This window comes from Oncorhynchus keta, chromosome 34, assembly GCF_023373465.1.
Source record: "Oncorhynchus keta strain PuntledgeMale-10-30-2019 chromosome 34, Oket_V2, whole genome shotgun sequence".
Classification (NCBI taxonomy): domain Eukaryota; kingdom Metazoa; phylum Chordata; class Actinopteri; order Salmoniformes; family Salmonidae; genus Oncorhynchus; species Oncorhynchus keta.
The window spans coordinates 25,967,950-25,992,815 of record NC_068454.1 but is presented as its reverse complement, the minus strand read 5'-3'; the positions used below and the strand labels follow the sequence as shown (position 1 = coordinate 25,992,815).

The 24,866-nt window shown below is 42.3% G+C and overlaps 1 protein-coding gene across 2 annotated transcripts in view; it reads right to left on the bottom strand.

The window, feature by feature from the left end:
* Positions 1-22,218, bottom strand: part of LOC118366872 (zinc finger protein 385B-like) — a 178,314-nt gene extending 156,096 nt beyond the window's left edge. Inside the window, exon 1 of one of the 2 annotated variants that reach the window (XM_052493540.1) lies at positions 22,123-22,218. Coding sequence is in view for 1 of the 2 variants with exons in the window: in XM_052493539.1 (XP_052349499.1) it covers positions 22,037-22,085 (49 nt within the window). In the remaining variant the exon portion in view is untranslated. Of the gene's footprint in view, positions 1-22,036 lie in introns of both variants that reach the window. The other variant, XM_052493539.1, reaches the window with a different exon arrangement.
* Positions 22,219-24,866: the final 2,648 nt, after the last annotated feature.

Genomic DNA, 24,866 nt, shown 5'->3' with positions numbered 1-24,866 from the left:
CTATCCCATTGGAATGTCTAGTGAGGGGTTTCCTATCCCATTGTAATGCCTAGCGAGGGGGTTTCCTATCCCATTGTAATGTCTATTAAGGGGGTTTCCTATCCCATTGTAATGCCTAGCGAGGGGTTTCCTATCCCATTGTAATGCCTAGCGAGGGGGTTTCCTATCCCATTGTAATGTCTAGCGAGGGGTTTCCTATCCCATTGTAATGCCTAGCGAGGGGTTTCCTATCCCATTGTAATGCCTAGCGAGGGGTTTCCTATCCCATTGTAATGTCTAGCGAGGGGGTTTCCTATCCCATTGTAATGCCTAGCGAGGGGGTTTCCTATCCCATTGTAATGCCTAGCGAGGGGGTTTCCTATCCCATTGTAATGTCTCGCGAGGGGTTTCCTATCCCATTGTAATGTCTAGCGAGTGGGTTTCCTATCCCATTGTAATGTCTAGCGAGGGGTTTCCTATCCCATTGTAATGCCTAGCGAGGGGTTTCCTATCCCATTGTAATGCCTAGCGAGTGGGTTTCCTATCCCTTTGTAATGTCCAGTGAGGGGGTTTCCTATCCCATTGTAATGCCTAGAGAGGGGGTTTCCTATCCCATTGTAATGTCTTGTGAGGGGTTTCCTATCCCATTGTAATGCCTAGCGAGGGGTTTCCTATCCCATTGTAATGTCTAGTGAGGGGTTTCCTATCCCATTGTAATGTCTAGTGAGGGGGTTTCCTATCCCATTGGAATGTCTAGTGAGGGGTTTCCTATCCCATTGGAATGTCTAGTGAGGGGGTTTCCTATCCCATTGTAATGCCTAGCGAGGGGTTTCCTATCCCATTGTAATGTCTATTAAGGGGGTTTCCTATCCCATTGTAATGCCTAGCGAGGGGTTTCCTATCCCATTGTAATGTCTAGTGAGGGGTTTCCTATCCCATTGTAATGCCTAGCGAGGGGGTTTCCTATCCCATTGTAATGCCTAGCGAGGGGTTTCCTATCCCATTGTAATGTCTAGCGAGGGGTTTCCTATCCCATTGTAATGCCTAGCGAGGGGTTTCCTATCCCATTGTAATGCCTAGCGAGGGGTTTCCTATCCCATTGTAATGTCTAGCGAGGGGTTTCCTATCCCATTGTAATGCCTAGCGAGGGGGTTTCCTATCCCATTGTAATGCCTAGCGAGGGGGTTTCCTATCCCATTGTAATGTCTCGCGAGGGGTTTCCTATCCCATTGTAATGTCTAGCGAGGGGGTTTCCTATCCCATTGTAATGTCTAGCGAGGGGGTTTCCTATCCCATTGTAATGCCTAGCGAGGGGGTTTCCTATCCCATTGTAATGCCTAGCGAGGGGGTTTCCTATCCCATTGTAATGCCTAGCGAGGGGGTTTCCTATCCCATTGTAATGCCTAGTGAGGGGGTTTCCTATCCCATTGTAATGTCTTGTGAGGGGGTTTCCTATCCCATTGTAATGCCTAGCGAGGGGGTTTCCTATCCCATTGTAATGTCTAGTGAGGGGTTTCCTATCCCATTGTAATGTCTAGTGAGGGGTTTCCTATCCCATTGTAATGTCTAGTGAGGGGGTTTCCTATCCCATTGGAATGTCTAGTGAGGGGTTTCCTATCCCATTGGAATGTCTAGTGAGGGGTTTCCTATCCCATTGTAATGCCTAGCGAGGGGTTTCCTATCCCATTGTAATGTCTATTAAGGGGTTTCCTATCCCATTGTAATGCCTAGCGAGGGGTTTCCTATCCCATTGTAATGCCTAGCGAGGGGGTTTCCTATCCCATTGTAATGTCTAGCGAGGGGTTTCCTATCCCATTGTAATGCCTAGCGAGGGGGTTTCCTATCCCATTGGAATGTCTAGTGAGGGGGTTTCCTATCCCATTGGAATGTCTAGAGAGGGGTTTCCTATCCCATTGTAATGCCTAGCGAGGGGGTTTCCTATCCCATTGTAATGTCTAGCGAGGGGGTTTCCTATCCCATTGTAATGCCTAGCGAGGGGTTTCCTATCCCATTGTAATGCCTAGCGAGGGGTTTCCTATCCCATTGTAATGTCTCGCGAGGGGGTTTCCTATCCCATTGTAATGCCTAGCGAGGGGTTTCCTATCCCATTGTAATGTCTAGCGAGGGGGTTTCCTATCCCATTGTAATGCCTAGCGAGGGGTTTCCTATCCCATTGTAATGCCTAGCGAGTGGGTTTCCTATCCCTTTGTAATGTCTAGTGAGGGGTTTCCTATCCCATTGTAATGCCTAGCGAGGGGGTTCCTATCCCATTGTAATGCCTAGCGAGGGGTTTCCTATCCCATTGTAATGCCTAGCGAGGGGTTTCCTATCCCATTGTAATGCCTAGCGAGGGGTTTCCTATCCCATTGTAATGCCTAGCGAGGGGTTTCCTATCCCATTGTAATGCCTAGCGAGGGGGTTTCCTATCCCATTGTAATGCCTAGCGAGGGGGTTTCCTATCCCATTGTAATGCCTAGCGAGGGGGTTTCCTATCCCATTGTAATGCCTAGCGAGGGGGTTTCCTATCCCATTGTAATGCCTAGCGAGGGGGTTTCCTATCCCATTGTAATGCCTAGCGAGGGGGTTTCCTATCCCATTGTAATGCCTAGCGAGGGGGTTAAACTTTTGATCTGACTGCTTGTTTTCGTCTAGTTGCTGATTCAAATCAAATCAAAGTGTATTGGTAGTGTACACAGAGTTGCAGATGTTATTGCAGATGCAGAGAAATGCTTGTGATTCTAGCTCCAACAGCAACACAAAACAACACATGCATAATCCAAAAAGTAAAAAGAAAGAAATGACAAAATATCAGAATAAGCAATGTCAGAATATACACTGAGTATACAAAACAGTAAGACCTTTCCATAACATAGACAGACCAGGTGAAAGCTATGATCCCTTATTGATGTCACTTGTTAAATCCACTTCAATCAGTGTAGGTAGATGAAGGGGAGGAGACATGTCAAAGAAGCCTTGAGAGAATTGAGACATGGATTCTGTATGAGTGCCATTGAGAGGGTGAATGGGCAAGACAAAATATTTAAGTGCCTCTGAATGGGTTATGGCAGTAGGTGCCAGACGCACCAGTTTGTGTAAAGAACTGCAATGCCGCTGGGTTTTTCATGATCAACAGTTTCCCATGTGTATCAAGAATGGTCAACCACCCAGAGAACATCCAGCCAACTTGACACAACTGTGATAGTCATTAGAGTCAACTTGGGCCAAGCATCCCTGTGTCACACTTTAGACACCTTGTAGAGTCCCTGTAGTAGTTATATATGATGAGCCATGACTTGAATACAGTATATACATACAGTTGACATCGGAGGTTTACATACACCTTAGCCAAATACATTTAAACTCAGTTTCACAATTCCTGACATTTAATCCAAGTAAAAATCTTAGGTCAGTTAGGATCACCACTTAATTTTTAAAATGTCATTTTTAAAATGTAAAATGTCCTTAAGCCATTTTGCCACAACTTAGGAAGTATGCTTGGAGTCATTGTCCATTTGGAAGAACGATTTGCGACCAATCTATAACTTCCTGATTGATGTCTTGAGATGTTGTTTCAATATAATAATGTAAACATTATTAAAGTGACCAGTGTTCAATGACTGTATGTACTGCATGTAGGGCAAAGCAGTTTCTAAGGTGCAGGGCAGGGTTCTAGGTGGAGGTCGGCTACTGATGACTGTTTAACAGACTGATGGCCTGGAGATAAACATCCCTCTCTTACATATCCCATGTAATGCATGCCTCAAATCCAATTTGAGACTTCATTCCGGCGTTTGGTTTCAAAGATTCAGGCTTTCGTGTTTCCACCTATGAACATCGGACCAACATTTTTTTTTAATATGGAATACATTAACTGTCTGAAAAGGTACATGACTTCCTAAACTACACAATTATGTCATTTCAAATCAAAATCAAATCAAATCCAATTTTATTTATATAGCCCTTCGTACATCAGCTGATATCTCAAAGTGCTGTACAGAAACCCAGCCTAAAACCCCAAACAGCAAGCAATGCAGGTGTAGAAGCACGAGCTTTACCTTGGTGTGTTTTATGAAAACTATTCTGAATTTGAGGAAGACAGAAATACTCTCTCCTCCCCTCCCTTCATTAAATTCTTTGAAGAGAGGAAGTCCATCCACTGGCTAGGCTGGTACAGCCTGGATTGAGTCCACAGTTACATCACTGCTTATGACATAATGATTTACGCACTAAGCTTGTTTCTGCCTAATATAATCTTATATAATCAGCTAAATGCATGAGATCACTAGGCATTGAACATCAACCCGTGTTTGGTCGTACAGTGCATTGTTTCAGACAAAGTTATCCTCTCATCTATGCATGGCAGAGTCAGGCTTTCTAAACCCCTGTTCAGATTTCCTTCAGGACTCAGGTTTAGTGTAGGAAGGCATTTGATCACAGGTTACAAGCTGTTAAAAGCTGTTTGGTCTAGAATCAGAGGTTAATACAATGTGAACAGAGCTCAATGACCTGTGGTGGATTTGTAGTCTGGTCTAGTCTGAGTTAGTCTGACATTAACACACTGGATAAATATCCCACAGAGCCAGATTACATGTCAAAGGTTTCACATGAATTCTAATGGAACAAATGTTTTATGTAACCACATTTGGAGCCATACGGGATGATTCCAATGTTTAAGCTAGAATATCAAACTCTCTGTCTCCCACAGTGTTTCCTTGCTTGATTTATAATGGCCCGCTGTGGGTTCCTCTGTAGCACCCAGTAGCACTGGATTTGCCACCGCGTGTCATGACATACACACATAATGACATATGTGTGCAATGAGTTCCATTTCATAGTCACACAGACATTCACCTTGAACAAAGTCATCCATCCTGTGAATAAGTATCAATATATAATGGTACTATGAGCTATTTACTGGTTGTCTAGAACGATGACGCCACACTTTGTTGCCAGGTTCTGTGTACTAGTCACAGTGACATAAAAGTTTAGAGTGAGTAAGAGAAAGAGAGAGAGAAACGGAGGGAGAGAGAAAGTGAGAGGCCTGCCTGTAAGCTGTGAGGACCATATGGCTTAGTGCTAGGCAATAAAGCCACAGAGGTTAAGGGGCAGCTTATTAACATGAGAGGCACATAACCATAACCCACCACAGACAGGAGTGGAATGTGACACTATTACTAAGAACAGAAAGAGGAACAACATTAAGATAGGTTGTTTGGCCTAAGAAAGAGAAAGCACTCTCATTAAGAGTAGAGAAAGTGACTCTCCAGTCATGTTCAAACTTTTCTCTTCCTTCCTGACAACTTCAGGCTGTTCGCCCAAGCAGCTGACTAACCTAACCAAGAGGGCAAAGCATTTCCATTTGCTTTCTGACAGGTTGGAAATCAGACTTGTTTCTCTGAATTATTTTCCTCCCCCTGAGAACACCTGAAAGTCATAGTGCCCAGTAGGCCCAGTAATTGCCTGGGCAGCCCTGCCTGCCTGTCTGTCAGAGTAGCATTCTAGATAGACAAGTCTGTCAGAGTAGCATTCTAGAGGACGACAAGGACCAAGTCAGGCGATCCGAGTTAACATCATGGATGGCTGTGTCCCATAACATGCTCTGATCACACTGCATGTCTCAAATGGGACACATTCCTCCTGGTGGCAGGATGGTGGTGGTGGCAGGGTGGGGGTGCCAAGGTTGTGGTGGTAGGGTAGTGGAGGTGGCAGATTGGTAGTGGCAGTGTGGTGGTGGTGTTGGAAGGGTGTTGGTGGCAACTTGGGGGGTGACATGGTGGTGGTGGCAGCGTGGTGGTGGGGTTGATGGTGGTGGCAGGGTTGTGGTGGTAGTGGTAGGGTGGTGATGGTAGTGTGGGGGGTGGTGGTGGCATGGTGGTGGTGGTGGCAGGGTGGTGGTGGGGGTGGGGGTGGAAACCATATTTCTATGGAAAAAAATTGGTCAGTCAGTTGTGCTCCAAACACAAAGGCACATGGAACAAAAGAAGAGACCAGTGCACAGTATGCTGCAAACCAGTTACCCATCTAGGACAATACAGTGAATACAAATTATCCTACCACTACTGATATTACTATAGATTAGAGAACAGACTACTGCTCAGGGAACAGAGCAGCTCTCAGATGGTAACAGACCAGCTCTCAGCAGGTGCCTGGAGAAGCATGCGTCAGGGCTACTGAATCAGGGACATGCCAAGAACAAGCCACTAGGAGCGTGTGCCATGTGCTGTGCATGTTTTGGCAAAACATTATAAGCTTGGGTTGACCTTTTATAATGAACTGGCTGGCTTCCACCAACGATGCAGGTGTAAGGAAGCCAATTTACTGAGAACTACAATGGCTTTAAAAAAAGATGACAACACAGTCAGGATAGCAGCAAAATAACAAAAGGTTAAGGACACTATTCAAGTGCTGCCTTGTCCTGAGTCCTGCCACAATTTATTTACAGAGATGAAGGAGCAGGACGAACACTGTGTGGAAAGTGTGAGTGAATGAACAGAGTTACAGGAGATTAAACAGACAGCAAACAACTGAATGTGTACACCACCACCAAACGCAAATACTAGAAAAAGCTAAATTTCAAATACTGGGAGGAAATGTGGGAGAATACCAGGAATGTACATAATCAGTTATCACACATAAATATCAATGGTATGCTGTGTCAGAGAATGAAATAGAACAGTGTATTATCTATCTCTACGGTATGTGCTGTGTTTTCTCAGTGTCACAACAGTAGGGTCAGAAGTGGGGAAACCGATCACTCACAGTCTGTGACATAATGTAATACACTACACTCATATTTTGTGTACTGAAGAGACCCACTGGATTAGAGATGATGAAAGGTCACAAGCGATTTACTATCACGGTAGCGAGCTACATCGTTACACCACGGAATGTAGGGAAATTATTTTCAATATCATAACCGTGCTTTAGAGATGTTGAGCCGGACAGCTGTTACACATTCAGGATTATGATTATTTAACCTCACAATTATCTCTGGGTTAGTAATCCTAATCTGGCCTGGACCAATCAACTCACAGCCTTTACCAAGCCTGGTTGTTAACCTACAAGCTGGGCCCTTTGTGCTAGAATTTAAACATCCCTGCAATCAGATTACGTCTAATATAACTGACTTGCATCCTCACTCACTGGATAGATTATCCCTAAGAACCAGACAGGTTACAAGTGTTGTTCAGTGAGATCTGTGTAGTATTGTATGGCAGAGCTGGTTGTGATGTAAGTGTGAGGTCAGTTGGGGGATGAGGTAGGTTTCGCCCTAGCACTACACAGTGGATTGAAGTAATCAAAGCTTGATGATGACTTGGTCATTTGACGTGCGCCCAGGGGTCCCCAGAAGTGAGTTTGGGTAACCCTGCTGTAGCTATAGACTTCTAGCCACTACATTTGTGACTGCCCTGCTGCCACACTTTGCACTGCACTTTGATTCAAAGTAGACAAATAGAATGAAAAAGGGAAAATAAAGCCCCATAAAATATTAAGCCACAACATTGAGAGTAAAAAATTAAACAGAATATCCCAGGCTAGTCATATACAACAGAAATAAAGGCTATTCTGGCTGTAGTGATTTCAGATGTGATTTATGTGTGATTGTGTGATTTCTGTCAGGCCCAGAGAGGATAATGACAACATTTGCAAAGAGGAAGGAGGTGCAGTGCGCCATTCACCATTACTACAATTCCCATTTATATAGTGGAACCATAAAAATTCAACAGCAATGCACTTCGGCTAATGGACATCTTCATGATCCCTGTAATATTACTCCCAGACAGAAACACCTACCTGAGGCTGAGGGTAGAGAAGGAGGGCAGGCTAGGGGAATTAGAATGATACCATTATGCTACCCTCTGTAGCCGACTAGCTATACGGGACAATCGATGCCTCCCAATTGCACCCTATTCCCTTCATAGAGCACTACTTTGACCAGGGCCATCTGCACTATATAGGGAATAGGGTGTCATTTGAGACACAGCCTACAGTATGTTAAACTCTATTTAAAACCCTCTGTGGTACACTTGCCATAAGGGAGTATGTTTAATGTACAAAATGGAATGTTTCTATAAAAAGGCCTTTTCTATTGACCCAGTGCAGATTCCCACATGCATTCCTATGTGGAATCTGTCTGGCACTCACATCTCTCTCTCTCTCTCTCTCTCTCTCTCTCTCTCTCTCTCTCTCTCTCTCTCTCTCTCTCTCTCTCTCTCTCTCTCTCTCTCTCTCTCTCTCCATACAAATTATTCTACATGTAACTTAATACCTACTTTGGCAGAAACCCCCCTCTTTAATGCATTTGAACTTTGAGCCTTGCTGATTTTCACTCCTCTCTTGCACAGGTTTTACAGAGTGAATCCATTATATTTACATTTACATACTAGTCACTTAGCAGACGCTCTTATCCATAGCGACTTACAATTGGGGCATTCATCTTAAGATAGCTGGGTGAGAAAGCAACACATCACAATCGTATCAAGTCAATTTCCCCTCAACAAAGTATTTAACAGCAAAGTAATTTAAGATACTCTTCAAAGAGGTATGGTTTCAGGCGTAGGGGTGGGAGGGACAAGAGACCAGAGGTGGCAGAATGGAGTGCTCAGGTTCGGGTGTATGGTTTAAGCTAAAAAGCGTCTGCTAAATGGCATATATATTAAGCATAGCCTGAATGTAAGAAGGGGCATTTCCCCTTGTTCTCAAACTGGGGTAAGCGCAATGCCTGTCGGGGGTACGCCAAATAAAAATGTGATCCACATTTAAACAGTATTTAAACAACATTTTCAAACAGTACATTTATATTTTCCAATGGGGCTATACATTTGGGTGAGGTTTTTTCTCACCTGAGTAGCCTCGTTTCACAGCTAAAAATAAAACTAAACCATCTAGTTTTCAGTGAAATAACAACATAATGTCAAATACATATGGCTGGGACAGTGCTGGGGGAAAATGCCCAAAAAAACTATACAGACAATGTCTTCATCAAACGACACATCAGTGACATGGCAGGAGATGTTTCGAAACAATTACTGCTTCGCATACAAGCCAGTGAATTATATGATTTACAGCTGGATGAGTCAACAGATGTGTGGGACCTGGCACAGCTCCTGGTATATGTCTGTTATGTTTATGGGGGGTCAATTAAGGAAGACATCCTCTTCTGCAAACCACTGGAAACCAGGACAACATGAGAGGATATGTTTAAAGTACTGGACAGCTTTGTTACATCAAATGGACTTTGGTGTTTAAGATGTGTTGATATCTGTACTGATGCCGCAAAAGCCATGACAGGGTGTAATGGCCGTTGTTGGTGGAAGAAGGTGTGGACCAATGCGCAGCGTGGTAAGTGTCCATATTTTTTTAAAATAAATTGTACACTGAACAAAAAGAACAAAGTGAACGAACGAAACCGAAACAATTCTGTCTGGTGCAGAATACAAACACTCAACAGAAAATAATCACCCACAACTCAAGGGTGAAAACAGGCTGCCTAAATATGGTTCTCAATCAGGGACAACGATTGACAGCTGCCTCTGATTGAGAACCATACCAGGCCAAAGACAGAAATACCAAATCATAGAAAAAACGAACATAGACAACCCACCTGACTCACGCCCTGACCATACTAAAACAAAGACATAACAAAAACTAAGGTCAGAACGTGACACAGGGAGACATAGTGGCATGGTAACGCGTGTGAAAGCCGTTGCTCCCGACGCCACTTGGGTGCACTGCAGCATCCACAGAGAGGCTCTTGCTGTCAAGGGAATGGCTGACAGTTTGAAAAACATTTTGGACACTACAGTGAAAATGGTTAACTTTGTTAAAGCAAGGCCCCTGAACTCTTGTGTATTTTTTGCATTATGCAATGATATGGGAAGTGACCATGTAACACTTTTACAACATACAGAAGTACGCTGGTTCACGAGGGGCAAAGTCTTGACACATTTTTGAACTTGTCTGACCGCTTGCATGTTGACGAGTTTCTCACACAACTTGCCTATCTGGGTGATGTTTATTCTCACCTGAATTATCTGAATCTAGGATTATAGGGACTCTCCACAACTATATTCAATGTGGCGGACAACATTTAGACTATGATTAAGAAGTTGGAGCTCATCTCTGTCTGCATTAACAAGGACAACACAAAGGTCTTTCCATCAATGTATGTTTTTTTTGTGTGCAAATGAACTCAAGCTTACGTACAATGTTGAATGTGATATTGCGAAGCACCTGAGTGAGCTGGGTGTGCAATTACGTGGGTACTTTCCCAAAACAAATGACACAAACAACTGGATTCGTTATCCCTTTCATGACCTGCCTCCAGTCCACTTACTGATAACTGAACAAGAGAGCCTCATCGAAATTGCAACCAGCTGTTCTGTGAAAATTTAATTGAATCAGAAGCCACTGCCAGATTTCTGGATAGGGCTGCGCTTAGAGTTTCTTACCTTGGCAAACCGCACTGTTAAGACACCGATGCCCATTGCAACCAGGTACCTATGTGAGAGTGGATTCCCGGCCCTCACTAGCATGAAAACTAAATACAGGCAAAGACTGTGTGTGGAAAATGATTTAAGACTGAGACTCTCTCCAATACAACCTAACATTGCAGAGTTACAGTTGAAGTCAGAACTTTACACCTTAGCCAAATACATTTAAACAATTCCTGACATTTAATCCTAGTAGAAATTCCCCCGTCTTAGGTCAGTTACGATCACCACTTTATTTTAAGAATGTGAGGCCTCCTTGCTTGCACACACTTTTTCAGTTCTGCCCACAAATGTTCTATAGGATTGAGGTCAGGGCTTTGTGATGGCCACTCCAACACCTTGACTTTGTTAATCTTAAGCCATTTTTCCACAACTTTGGAAGAATGCTTGGGGACATTGTCCATTTGGAAGACCCATTTGTAACCAAGTTTTAACTTCCTGACTGATGTCTTGAGATGTTGCTTTAATATATCCACATAATTATCCTGCCTCATGATCCCATCTATTTTGTGAAGTGCACCTGTCCCTCCTGCAGGAAAGTACCCCCACAACATGATACTGCCACCCCGTGCTTCACGGTTGGGATGGCGTTCTTCGGCTTGCAAGCCTCCCCCTTTTTCCTCCAAACATTATGGTGGCATAACAATGGTCATTATGGCCATCTTAGTTTCATCAGACCAGAGGACATTTCTCCAAAATGTACGATCTTTGTCCACATGTGCAGTTGCAAACCGTAGTCTGGCTTTTTATGGCGGTTTTGGAGCAGTGGCTTCTTCATTGCTGAGCGGCCTTTCAGGTTATGTCGATATAGGACTAATTTTACTGTGGATATAAATAATTTTATACCTGTTTCCTCCAGCATCTTCACAAGGTCCTTTGCTGTTTTCTGGGATTGATTTGCTCTTTTCGCACCAAACGCGTCTCCTTCCTGAGCAGTGTGACGGCTGCGTGGTCCCATGGTGTTTATACTTGCATACTATTGTTTGTACAGATGGACCTGGTACCTTCAGGCATTTGCAAATACCAGACTTGTGGAGGTCTACAATTTGTTTTCTGAGGTCTTGGCTGATTTCTTTTGATTTTCGAATGTCAAGCAAAGAGGAACTGAGTTTGAAGGTAGGCCTTGAAATACATCCACAGGTACACCTCCAATTGACTCAAATGATAGCCTATTAGAAGCTTCTAAAGCCATGACATAATTTTCTGGAATTTTCCAAGTTTTTTAAAGGCACAGTCAACTTACCGTATGTAAACTCCTGACCTACTGGAATTGTGATACAGTGAATTATACATGGAATAATATGTCTTTAAACAATTGTTGGAAATTTACTTGTGTCATGCACAAAGTAGATGTCCTAACCGACTTGCCAAAACTATAGTTTGTTCACAAGAAATGTGTGGAGTGGTTGAAAAACGAGTTTTACATCCGACTTCAACTGTATGTGCATCCTTCCAAGCACACCCTTCTCATTAACCCGTGGTGAGTTATTCACAACTGTTGATTAACAAATAAGGGTCTATATATAAGATGGCTAAATAAAGAGCAAAATCATTGATGATTATTATGTTATGATTTGTGCCCTGGTCCTAAGAGCTCTTTGTCACTTCCCATGAGCCGGATTGTGCCAAATACTCATTCTTATGTTTAATAAATGTATTGTATAGTGTGTGTGTGTGGCAGGCTTACAAGGGTGGCAAAAAACAACATTTGAGAGTGCGCTGACCCTGGTGCTAGAGGGGGTATGAATGTTTGAAGGGGTACGGGACTATAAAAGTTTGGGATGGATGAGAACAGAGGAGAGTCAGCTTTCACATAGCGGAGAGCCTCTATAACACAGAGGAGAGGGGTCTCAGTTGAGTGAGCCGCCTTGACTGGTTAGGGTGAGGTGGAATTATTGTAATCAAAAGGAGAGACTTTTAGATTTGTTCAAAACAATCTAACTATTATTTAATTACTGCAGTAATGGATCTGGTCGGTAATTACCCGTGGAGGTGATCACTGAGAACGCAACGTGCTAGTTTGAGCCACAGCATTTTATATCAAAGTCCATCATCCTTCAGTCTACATGATAAACAACAGATTTAAGGAATGGGTCACAAGGTTAGTATGAAAGATACTTATAATTCACAGCAGACAGTATGTCACTGTGCTGAAACCAGCATCTGTCCCTGGAGTCATCTCTCCCTGGTACCTTATAGAACAGAAACATTAACTCATGATCTGGAATGCGGTATCACCCTAAGACATCGGAAATCTTCTCGAGGCCCATACTCAGTAGAATACACACAGATGAGAGTTCTAACAACCCCTTATTCTGTTGCATAAAACAACCATTTGATGCAATAACAGCATTATAACATAATCTTGTAATTTCCACCATAAGGGTCAAAAAGATTGTTCTGAAAGAGCTAATGTGAGTTGGTGAGAGAGAGCACGCTCAAGTGTTTTGGAAAGAAAGGAAACCGGTCTGTAGTTTTTGACATCAGAGTGGCTGAGTGCTGGTTTCTTTGAGGAGGGGAGTGACTCTGGCCATCTTGACGTCAGAACGGATGCAGACATCGGTCAGGGATAAGTTGATGAGGGAGGTGAGTAATGGGAGGTAGTCTCCAGAGATGGTCTGGAGAAGGGAGGAGGGGAATGGGTCAAGTGGGCAGGTTGTTGGGTGAACATCACTAGTCGTAGGATTTCATCTGGAGAGAGAGGGGAGAAAGAGGTCAAGGTGTAGGGTAGTTCTGTGGGAGTGGAATCAGTGGGCTCGGTAGGCTACAGGTGAATGAGGAGCGGATGTCGTCAACCTTTTTTTCAAAGTGGTTGACAAAGTCATCCGCAGAGAGGGAGGAAGGAGCAGGTGGAAGGAGGAGGGAGGAAGGAGCAGGTGGAAGAAGGAGGAGGGAGGAAGGAGCAGGTGGAAGAAGGAGGAGGGAGGAGAACGCGGAGAAGAGTTTCTCAGGGTTGGAAACAGAAGCTTGACATTTGGATTGATAGAAATTGACTTTAGCAGCAGATAGAGAGGAAGAGAAGGTTTCGAGGAGAGAGTGGAACGATTCATGAATTTTCTTTCATTTGTGCTCAGCTGCCTGCAGCCCTGTTCTGTTAGCATGCAGTGCATCCACAAGATTTCTGTGATTTTTGCAATGATTCGCACTTTTGTAACTGATATGATGACTCAATCACTCTTACTGAAATCCATACAAAAAGAAACGGCTGCTGCTACAACTAGGGTAATCTTAATTGAGTGGAAAATAATTAAGGACTCACTGAAATTCTAAAATCAAATGTGAGAAAAAAAGACAACAGTCTACTGTATGTATGAGGCATTTTTTTACCCAGTCACTGTCAGTCAGGAAGTCTGCTTTGAATAAGTGTGACAGTGCAGTTGTAGCCTTTGGCAATTTCAACTGAAGTGAAACATGATTAAGTACATTTTGAAATTCTATAATCTTATGTGAAAAAAGACAACAGCTTCATTGTCAGTGGTAACTAACATTCAACCGATCATCTCACTGAAACTTTTACTTCTAGAAATCCCTAAATAATTTATCACATATATATTTAACCAGAGTCACCTCTGCATGAGTACGCTAAAACACTAAAGGTTTCACTCCACTCTAACCCCACTAGAAGAGCTGTTTTTCCTTTTAAACAACATTGACCTCAAAGAGAGTAATGGGTCCAGAGGAAGATATCAGGGCTCATAACAATATATCAGTAAGGGCCTAAAAGAAGACAGACCAACTGAAAGGTTCAACCAAGGTCACAGATAGATTAATGAAAACATACAAAGCATATATTCCTTAAATAAATAAATAAATGTAGAAGCAGATAACCTGACGTTGAATCAGTACAGTTAAACTCACTCCTACATCAGTGTGTTTATGTGTGTGTGTTTTGGTTTTACTATCCTTGTGTGGACATTTTGCCAGCTATTTCACGCTTAGGGGTTAGGTTTAGGGTCAGGGTTAGAATTAGGGTTATGGGTAAGGGATTAGGTTTTGAGTTAGGAGTTAGGGTAAGGTTTATGGGTTTGGGGTTAAGGTTTGGGAAAAACAATTTTTTTCTTAACCTGCGCCCAAGAAAGTGAAGGTAACCTGCCTAAATTATTACTGCCCCGTAGCACTCACGTTGGTAGCCATGAAGTGCTACGAAAGGCTGGTCATGACTCACATCAACACCATCATGCCAGAAACCCTAGACCCACTCCAATTTGCATACCGCCCAAAACAGATCCTTAAATGACACAATCCCAATCGCACTCCACACTGCACTTTCCCTCCCAGACAAAAGGAACACCAATGTGAAAATGCTGTTCATTGACAACAGCTCAGCGTTCAACACCATAATACCAACAACGCTCATCATTAAGCTAAGGACCCTAGGACTGAACACCTCACTCTGCAACTGGATCCTGGACTTCCTGACAGGCCGCCTCCAGGTGGTATGGGTAGGCAACAACACGCTGATCCTCAACACTGGGGTCCCTCAGGGTTGTGTGCTTAGTCCCCTCCTGTACTCCCTGTTCACCCATGACTGCATGGCCAAGCATGACTCCAACACCATCATTAAGTTTGCTGACGACACAACAGTGGCACAGACAACGATGAGACAGTCTATTGGGAGGAGGTCAGAGACCCGGCAGTGTGGTTCCGGGACAACAACCTCTCCCTCAATGTGAGCAAGACAAAGGAGCTGATCGTGGACTATAGGAAAAGGAGGTCCGAACAGCCCCCCATTAACATCAACAGGGCTGAAGTGGAGAGGGTCGAGAGTTTCAAGTTCCTTGGTATCCACATCACCAATGAACTATCATGGTCCAAATACACCAAGTCAGTTGTGAAGAGGGCACAACCACACCTTTTCCCCCTCCGGAGACTGAAAAGATTTGGCATGGGTCCACAGATCCTCATAAAGTTCTACAGCTGCACCATCGAGAGCATCTTGACTTGTTGCATCACCGACTGGTATGGCAACTGCTCGGCATATGATTGTAAAGCACAACAGAGGGTAGTGCGTACGGCCCAGTACCTCACTGGGGCCAAGCTTCCTGACATCCAGGACCTACAGTACCAGGCAAAAGTTTGGACACACCTACTCATTCAAGGGTTTTCTTTATTTCCACTATTTTAATAATAAGAATAATAGAATATTATTCTAATATTAATAGAATATTAGAATAATAGAGAAGACATCAAAACTCTGAAATAACACATGGAATCAAGTTGTAACCAAAAAAAGTGTTAAACAAAAATATATTCTTCAAAGTAGCCACCCTTGATGACAGCGCTGCACACACTTGGCATTCTCTCAACCAACTTCATGAGGTAGTCACCTGGAAAGCATTTCAGGTGCACCTTGGGGCGGCAGGGTAGCCTAGTGGTTAGAGCGTTGGACTAGTAACTAGAAGGTTGCATGTTCAAACCCCCGAGCTGACAAGGTACAAATCTGTCATTCCGCCCCTGAACAGTTAACCCACTGTTCCTAGGCTGTCATTGAAAATAAGAATTTGTTCTTCACTAGTTAAAAAATAAAAAGTAAATTTGTGGAATTGAAAGACACCAATAAGGACACTAATAAGAAGAAGAGACTTGATTGGGCCAAGAAACACAAGCAATGGATTGTCGGTTGGAAATCTGGTCTGATGAGTCCAATTGTGAGATTTTTGACGCAGTAGGTGAACGGATGATCTCCACATGTTCCCACCATAAAGCATGGAGGAGGAGGTTTGATGGTGTGGGGGTGCTTTGGTGGTGACACTGTCAATGATTTATTTAGAATTCAAGGCACACTTAACCAGCATGGCTGCCACAGCATTCTGCAGCGATACGCCATCCCATCTGGTTTGCATTTAGTGGGACTATCCAACCCATCTCCAGGCTATGTAAGGGCGATTTGACCAAGAAGGAAAGTGATGGAGTGCTGCATCAGATGACCTGGCATCCCCAATCACTCACCCTCAACCCAATTGAGATGGTTTGGGATGAGTTGCAGAGTGAAGGAGTGATGAGGACCACAGAGTGAAGGAAAAGCAGCCAACAAGTGCTCAGCATATGTGGGAACTGTTGGAAAAGCATTCCAGCTGAAGCTGGTTGAGAGAATGCCAAGAGTGTGCAAAGCTGTCATCAAGGCAAAGGGTGGCTATTTTGAGGAATCTAAAATCAAAAATATATTTTGATTTGTTAACACTTTCTTTGGTTACTACATGATTCCATATGTGTTATTTCATAGTTTTGATGTCTACACTATTATTCTACAATGTAGAAAATAGTAAAAAATAAAGAAAACCCTTGAATGAGTAGTTAACTAGGCAGTGTCAGAGGAAGGCCCAAAAAATGGTCAAAGACTCCAGTCACCCAAGTCATAGACTGTTCTCTATGCTACCGCACGGCAAGCGGTATTGGAGTGCCAAGTCTCGGACCAAAAACAGCTTCGACCCCCAAGCCATAAGACTGCTGAACAATTAATCAAATGGCCACCCAGACTATTTACATGGTAGTCAACTAAAGAGTCTAATAGTATAGTGTGCTGATCTAGGATCAGTGTTGTCTCTTAAATCATAATGAATACGAGTGGGGACCTGATCCTAAATCAGCATTCCTACTCTGAGACGAGCTGACAAGGTAAAAATCTGTCGTTTTGCCCCTGAACAAACCACTGTTCTCAGGCCAACATTGAAAATAAGAATTTGTTCTTAACTGATTTGCCTAGTTTAATAAAGGCAACAAAAAAAAGAATAGTCAGGTGTGGTTCAGCTAATAATAGCATAGTCCTAGCAACACCAGAGATGTGGGTTCAATTCCAGCTTGTGTCACATACAGTATATAAAAAAATATATGCACTCACAGAACTGTAAGTTGCAAGTCAGCTAAATGGTATATAAAAGTTTGCAGCATGGATTTTGCACATACAATCTCTATTGGTTGTTCTCTGACAGACTGTGTTCTCTCTCTCTTTCTTCTTCTCCTGATATATAACCTAACGTCCTAGTCCTGTCAGGAACAACACAATATGATTCATTACCCCTTTAGAAAGAAATCAGAGTCTTCCTCCCCTTCCTCTCCGCTACCTTCCATCCTGCTAATTACTAAAACTAGCTGACCTTCCCTCCATCTCTTCATCCCTCCACCCAAATGGCACCATATTCATTATATAGGGATATATTAGGAAGGGAATAGGTGGCTATTTGGGACACAGACCCAGTCTCCTGGGCACGGTGCGGTCAGTTATCATTTGCGCTGTAGAGATGTGGAGGCAATGTATTACTTTCTGCCCCATTCCTGCCCACTTTAGGAGAGGCAGCCCCTGGGCTCAGCTCCACCAAAAGAAGAAATAGGCCTACATGCGGAATGTGAATATATTTGCTGCATTCACAGAAAGAAAGATAGAGAGATAGAGACATAGAGAGAATGAAAGAGAGAGAAAGAGAGAGAGGTGTGAATTGGCATATTTCATATATATAAGAATTCATTGATTTAGCTAATTCTACTTTGTTAACAGTTTACATAATTAGGTAACTTTTGACCAGAAAACATCTTGCAATTAGTTAATGCAAGTAATGTACTGTTTATAATATGCCAAATGCATTGACTGATATAATCCATAAATGCCAAAGAAGTTGGTTACAGTCAGCATCACTTATTCATATCATAGTTAGATAGTGTCAGTGATATCAGGTTCTCCTTCTGGGTGTGAAACAGTAGTGTTGTGCTACTAGACAAGGCTCATCATATCACTGTCAACAGTGTCAATGTCATTGTTTCCCCATCACATGGCAGACAATTATCTTCCAATAAACTGAGAATGATTAGAACCATAGCTACAGGACAGGACAGGTGGACGGCTGACTAGGAGATACAGTGTCTGTGTCCCAAATAGCACCCCACTCCATATAGTGCCCATAGGGCTCTGGTCAAAATGAGTGCACTATAAAGGGAATAGGGGGACATTTGGGACACATACAGTGCTTAAGCATCCCATAGATCACCTTCACACTGAGTTGGAGGCTCTATAAATCATACCAGACAGAATGGGACTAATTACAGGCTGCACCCCAAATGACACCCTATTCCATATATAATTCCCTTAAAGCAAATGCTAAAACGTATTTTAAATATTTCAAATATATTTTTAACCCAGGTCTGCCAGTCACCTAAAAAGCTATCTCATCTCACTACACAATAGCAGTCACAGGGACAGGGACCATATAGGCCTATCCTAAGTGTTTGCACAAGAGCGAGGTTTGCAGTGATAATAGCTTATTACTTATGACTTAGATGGCGATTAATCAACCCTGAGTTCATTTCAGCCTAACAACAGCCCCGCACGACTTGATTTGGAATTGAGGAATGGGGCTGGGGATCATATTGGCATGATCATTTCTGACTGAATAAAGCAAGTCCATTTCTTCACAATCAAAATAGCTTATTATTAAATTAACTATACCCAGTGGGGAACCGTGAGGGCATCCTGCGCCTTCAGAGAAGCCCTAAGGATTTATAAAATAATTGTTGTAGTTTTAAAATATAAAATGTTGTTTTAATTTCTATTTAATCTTTTCAATAATTTTTCAATGGTATTGTAATTATGTGAATATTTTCAATGATATTCTGATATAATCTTGCGTTGGAAAGGAAAGGGTTAACGGTGATGTGAAAAAATATCCAATCAGGATTTTTCTTTGGTAGTCTCTGGGTAGATAAACCTGGCTAGCTAAGTCAGCCATTGGCTAAGCCCTCAGAAGCTAGATAGAAGGCAGCTGCCATTGAGGGAGTTCTATTAACCTGAAAAATGGTGCATCGGTGTATGGACCATGACGTGGACGGGAAAAAGGGTAAGGGAGGGGCACCCTTCTCTTATCGAACCGTAATCTGCCCCACTCAGTCAAACCAGTTTTCATTGGGAAGCAGATAAAGCATCTTTATCAAAAGCAATCACTTTTGCACAGATTCCTATTCATTACTCTACATGCTTAATGTTTTTGTTTTGAGCCGACTTAGCTGTGGACTTTGAACAGGGCACCTGGCTCACACCCAGAGGCAGACCTGTTCCGAAACTAATTCCAAAACTAATTCCAATTACTTTTCACCCGGTGGAAGATAATCAAATCACCTCACTCAACTGTATTAGTGCAGAAGTTTGGAGCAACAGTTGTCTCAACCAATCACATTTTGACTTGTAAAGAAAAATAATGGAAAGGCAGACAAGTCACTGCAATTGTGAACAGTAGGTGTCCCAAGGTCTCGCTAGTAGCTAGCTAGGTTTTGTTGTAGGTTAGTTAAAAGTGTGTAGCGTCTGCAACAAGTGTTATCGAAGAGGATGTTGATGCTAATTTGTTGGCTTTACCCTTTTCAAGATAAACTAACGTTGGATTAATTGGTGCCTCTAGGGCAATTTATGTGAATGTTGATGAGCATATTGATATGTATAGTGTACACTAAGTGTACAAAACATTAAGAATACCTGCTCTTTCCATGACAGACTGACCAGGGGAATCAACAGTATGATCCCTTATTGATATCACTTGTTTTTCCCCTTCAATCAGTGTAGATGATGGGGAGGAAACATGTTAAAGAAGGATTTTTAAGCCTTGAGACAGTTGAGACATGGATTGTGTATGTGTGCCATTCAGAGAGTGAATTGGCAAGACAAAAGATTTAAGTGCCTCTGAACGGTAGGTGCCAGGCGCACTGGTTTGTGTCAAGGTTCTTAATGTTTTGCACACTCAGTGTATATTGATGTGTTAGATGTGTATTGATGTGTATACAGTGCTCATCTGTGAAAGAGACCTTGGTCTCGGCATGAGTCCCTGTACATTCCTGGATCCCACGTCTTTTCAGTTTGCTGCAGCTAGCGACTGGAACGAGCTGCAACAAACACTCAAACTGGACAGTTTTATCTCAATCTCTTCATTCATTCAACTCAATCATGGACATTACTACTGACAGTTGTGGCTGCTTTGCGTGATGTATTGTTGTCTCTACCTTCCTGCCCTTTGTGCTGTTGTCTGTGGCCAATGATGTTATTACCCTGTTTTGTGCTGCTACCATGTTGTGTTGCTACCATGTTGTTGTCATGTTGTGTTGCTACTATACTGTGTTGTCATATGTTGCTGCCATGCTGTGTTGTTGTCTTAGGTCTCTCTTTTTGTAGTATTGTGTTGTCTCTCTTGTCGTGATGTGTGTTTTGTCCTATATTTTTTTTCATTTATTTTTATTTTGAATCCCAGCCCCGTCCCTGCAGGAGGCCTTTTGCCTTTTGGTAGGCCATCATTGTAAGTAAGAATATGTTCTTAACTGACTTGGCTAGTTAAATAAAGGTTAAATCAAAATTAAAAATAATAATAAATAAAGGCTAAATATCCAAATATAGTAAGCACATCTAAATAGAAGACATTATTTTGATACTTCATAAAACTTATGTCATTAAAGATAAGCATTCTGCTCTAAGAGCTGTATAGTCTACTAATAGACAGAAACATGCGAAAAATGGTTGTCACTTAACTCTGCCCTGCAGTAAAATGTGTATAAAGAAGAGGCTGTCAATGTCAGACAAGATCCGAAAAGTGGATACATACAGTCATTCGGGCGGCAGGTGGCCAAGTGTTGGGCCAGTAACAAGGTAGCCTAGCGTCGGGCCAGTAACTGAAAAGTTGCTGGATCGAATCCCCGAGCTGACCGGGTAAAACATCTGTTTTTCTGCTCCTGAAAAAGGCACTGAACCCAATGTTCCCCAGTAGGCCGTCATTGTAAATAAGAATTTGTTCTTAACTGAATTATCATCCACATATTGTAAAATTATCAAGCAGCATTCTGGGCACTGTAAGCAGATCAGCTCTTCATTTTAAACAAAACACATTTACCTAACAGACAACAAAAGACAAGACTTTACGTCGGAATAATGGATTTGTAAAGGATTATCTCATGACAACAAAGCTTGTAGCCCATTGACAGCATTATCACTAGGCTCCACAAAGCGAAACCGTTAGCCCACTCTCAGTCTTCTCCCCTGGATTTATTTATTAATTTCTCCAATCTTACTCATTGCCTACAATCAAGGTGGACTGACCAGCCTGAAAACGATGACTGAATCGGACTCAGAAATCCTTAAAACCTAATAATTATATGGAGAGATGTCCTTTTATTTTCTTTCTTTCTTTTTTGGATTAAATGCATGCCATGTTTAGCCACCATGGACATTATATGATATTACTTGACACGAAGCTATGGATTTATTTCCTAACAGGTGGCATGTGTGCAAGAGCCAAGACAAATGAATAACATGTGCATTACTGGTCCGAAAAATATGAGAACAAACCACGCTCAACGATGCTCAGTTGACATAACATTCTCGCATCACAGCGCAGTCAAGCTCCCTTTCAAATTCTGAAGACACAACATAACACTTTTATTGCAATTCAACTTTCAAATAACTTTCAACTAAGAAAAATGCTTCCAAAAACAGACTAGATTTCGCGTAAAATGAAAGAATAATGCCCCATGTCTATTATTTCAGTGAAAAAATGTAAGGAGTTCGTTAAAGTGGGAACGTCCAGTTGACTCCATCTATTTACCTTGCAAATGGTTCGGGGTGAAATGATGAGGAAATCCGCTCATATCCATTTGATAATAACTCACGTCTTGCAGTGTATTGCATTACCTGTAGATACCCTTGGATGTCAGGAAAGTAAAACCGTCTCCGTTTTGTTCTTGCCGGTTGTTCCAAACGCCTTCTCCACTGACTCGCGCTCAGAATGTTTGACTGCGATGAGCTGCATGCGCTTGCTCTGCTTTGACCAAAAAACCTTCACGCATGCTCATCCCGGGGCCGAGGCAGCAATAGCAGACCTACCTGAGCCCGCGCAGTAGACTATGGCCTACATTAGTACTCTGTCTTCCTGCTCTGAAAAAAGTGTTTTATTTCTCTCAGCTTTATTTAAAAATTAAAATAGTTTGACATTAATCGCTGGTGTTTACTATAATAAACATGCGTAAATGCGCACAGTTATAAACTATATTTAAGTATTCAAAATAATAAAATCAACATTAACAATCTATTGGGAGATGAGACTTAATTGTATGCTATAGTGTTGGTCATCCTGTAAACCTACTATTTTAGAAGTAAAATGCAGGGTTCAGAACACAACCCACACACTGAGGTCTTCCTCTCCTCTCATAAACTTCCTGTGGTCGAGTTAGTTAGGTGGTTCTACACCCTCTCCTTCTCTGGATTAAAATGTATTCATGAGTAAAGCCACTTGAAAATGCACACACTTAGTGTGTTCTAGTAAAATAGTTAGAATACTTACAGTACCAGTCAAAAGTTTGGATACACCTACTCATTCCAGGGTTGGTCTCTATTTATACAATTGTATACATAGTATAATAATAGTTAAGACATCAAAACTATGAAATAACACATATGGAATCATGTAGTAACCAAGAAAGTGTTAAACAAATCTAAATATATTCTACATTTGAGATTCTTCAAGGTAGCCACCCTTTGCCTGGATGAAAGCTTTACACACTCTTGGCATTCTCTCAACCAGCTTCATGGGGAAGTCACCTGGAATGCATTCCAATTAACAAGTGTGCCTTGTTAAAAGTTTATTTATGGAATTTCTTTCCAAGTTCATATTTTTGGCAAAACAGCTTAAATAAGCAAAGAGAAACAACAGTCAATCAATACTTTAAGACATGAAGGTCCGTTAATGGGGAACATTTCGAGAATTTTGAAAGTTTCTTCAAGTGCAGTCGCAAAAACCGTCAAGTGATATGATGAGCTGGCTCTCATGAGGACCGCCATAGGAAAGGAAGTCCCAGAGTTACCTCTGCTGCAGAGGATAAGCTCATTAGAGTTACCAGCCTCAGAAATTGCAGCCCAAATAAATGCTTCACCGAGTTTAAGTAACAGACACATTTCATTTCAACATCAACTGTTCAGAGGAGACTATGTGAATCAGCGTGAATCAGGCCTTCATGGTCAAATTGCTGCAAGGAAACCACTACTAAAGGACACCGATAAGAAGAAGAGACTTGCTTGGGCCAAGAACCATGAGCAATGGACATTAGACTGGTGGAAATCTGTCCTTTGGTCTGATGAGTCCAAATTGGAGATTTTTGGTTCCAACTGCCGTGTTTTTTTGAGACGCAGAGAAGGTGAACAGATGATGTGTGGTTCCCACCGTGAAGCATGGAGGAGGAGGTGTGATGGTGTGGGGGTGCTTCGCTGGTGACACTGTCAGTGATTTATTTAGAATTCAAGGCACACTTAACCAGCAAGGCTACCACAGCATTCCGCAGCGACACGCCATCCCATCTGGTTTGCTCTTAGTGGGACTCTCAATTGTTTTTTAACAGGACAATGACCCCAAACACACCCCCAGAATGTGTAAGGGCTATTTGACCATCCAATAGTCAAAGGTACTTCATCAGATGACCTTGCATCCACGGTCACCCGACCTCAACCCAATTGAGATGGTTTGGGATGAGTTGGACCGCAGAGTGAAGGGAAAGCAGCCAACATTTGCTCAGCATATGTGGGAACTCCTTCAAGACAGATAGAAAAATATTCCTCATGAAGCTGGTTGAGAGAATGCCAAGAGTGTGCAAAGCTTTTATCAAGGCAAAGGGTGGCTACTCTGAAGAATCTCAAATTGAAAATATATTTTAATTTGTTTAACACTTTTTTGGTTTGGTTACTACATGGTTCCATATGTGTTATTTCATAGTTTTGATGTCTTCACTATTATTCTACAATGTAGAAAATAGTAAAAAATAAAGAAAAACCCTTGAATGAGTCGGTGTGTCCAAACATTTGTAATGTAACATTTACATTCTTTAATAGAACACCACCTATTCAGCATATTTTGGGTTAAAAAAATATCCTAATCTAGAATTAAACTTGCACACATAGTAATTGTTCCGGACAGGTACTATAGTTACATGCATCCATCTTCAAATGCATCCCTTCCCGACCTACAGTACAGAGAGAAACATTCTTCAGTGGGACACCAGTAAATGTACATGAAATTGCACACTGCTCCAGTAAAATAGTAAATTAGGCTACATCCATCCACACATCCCTAGTTCTACCTAGCCTACTGTAGAGGCATTCTTCAGTGAGACACTTCTTCAGCAACAAGTCAGTTCATCAAATTTCTGCCTTACTAGAACTGCCCCGGTCAACTGTAAGTGTCGAAGTTGTAGGCTACACAAACTCACAGAACTGGACCGCCAAGTGCTGAAGCGCGTAGCACATAAAAATTGTTGTTATAGCAGCAACTCCTTATTAATGCCCATGATTTTGAAATGAGATGTTCGACGAGCAGGTGTCCACATACCTTTGGCCATGTAGTGTATCTTTGTGCCTCTGTCTTATGTATGCCCCTCTTAATAAGCTTA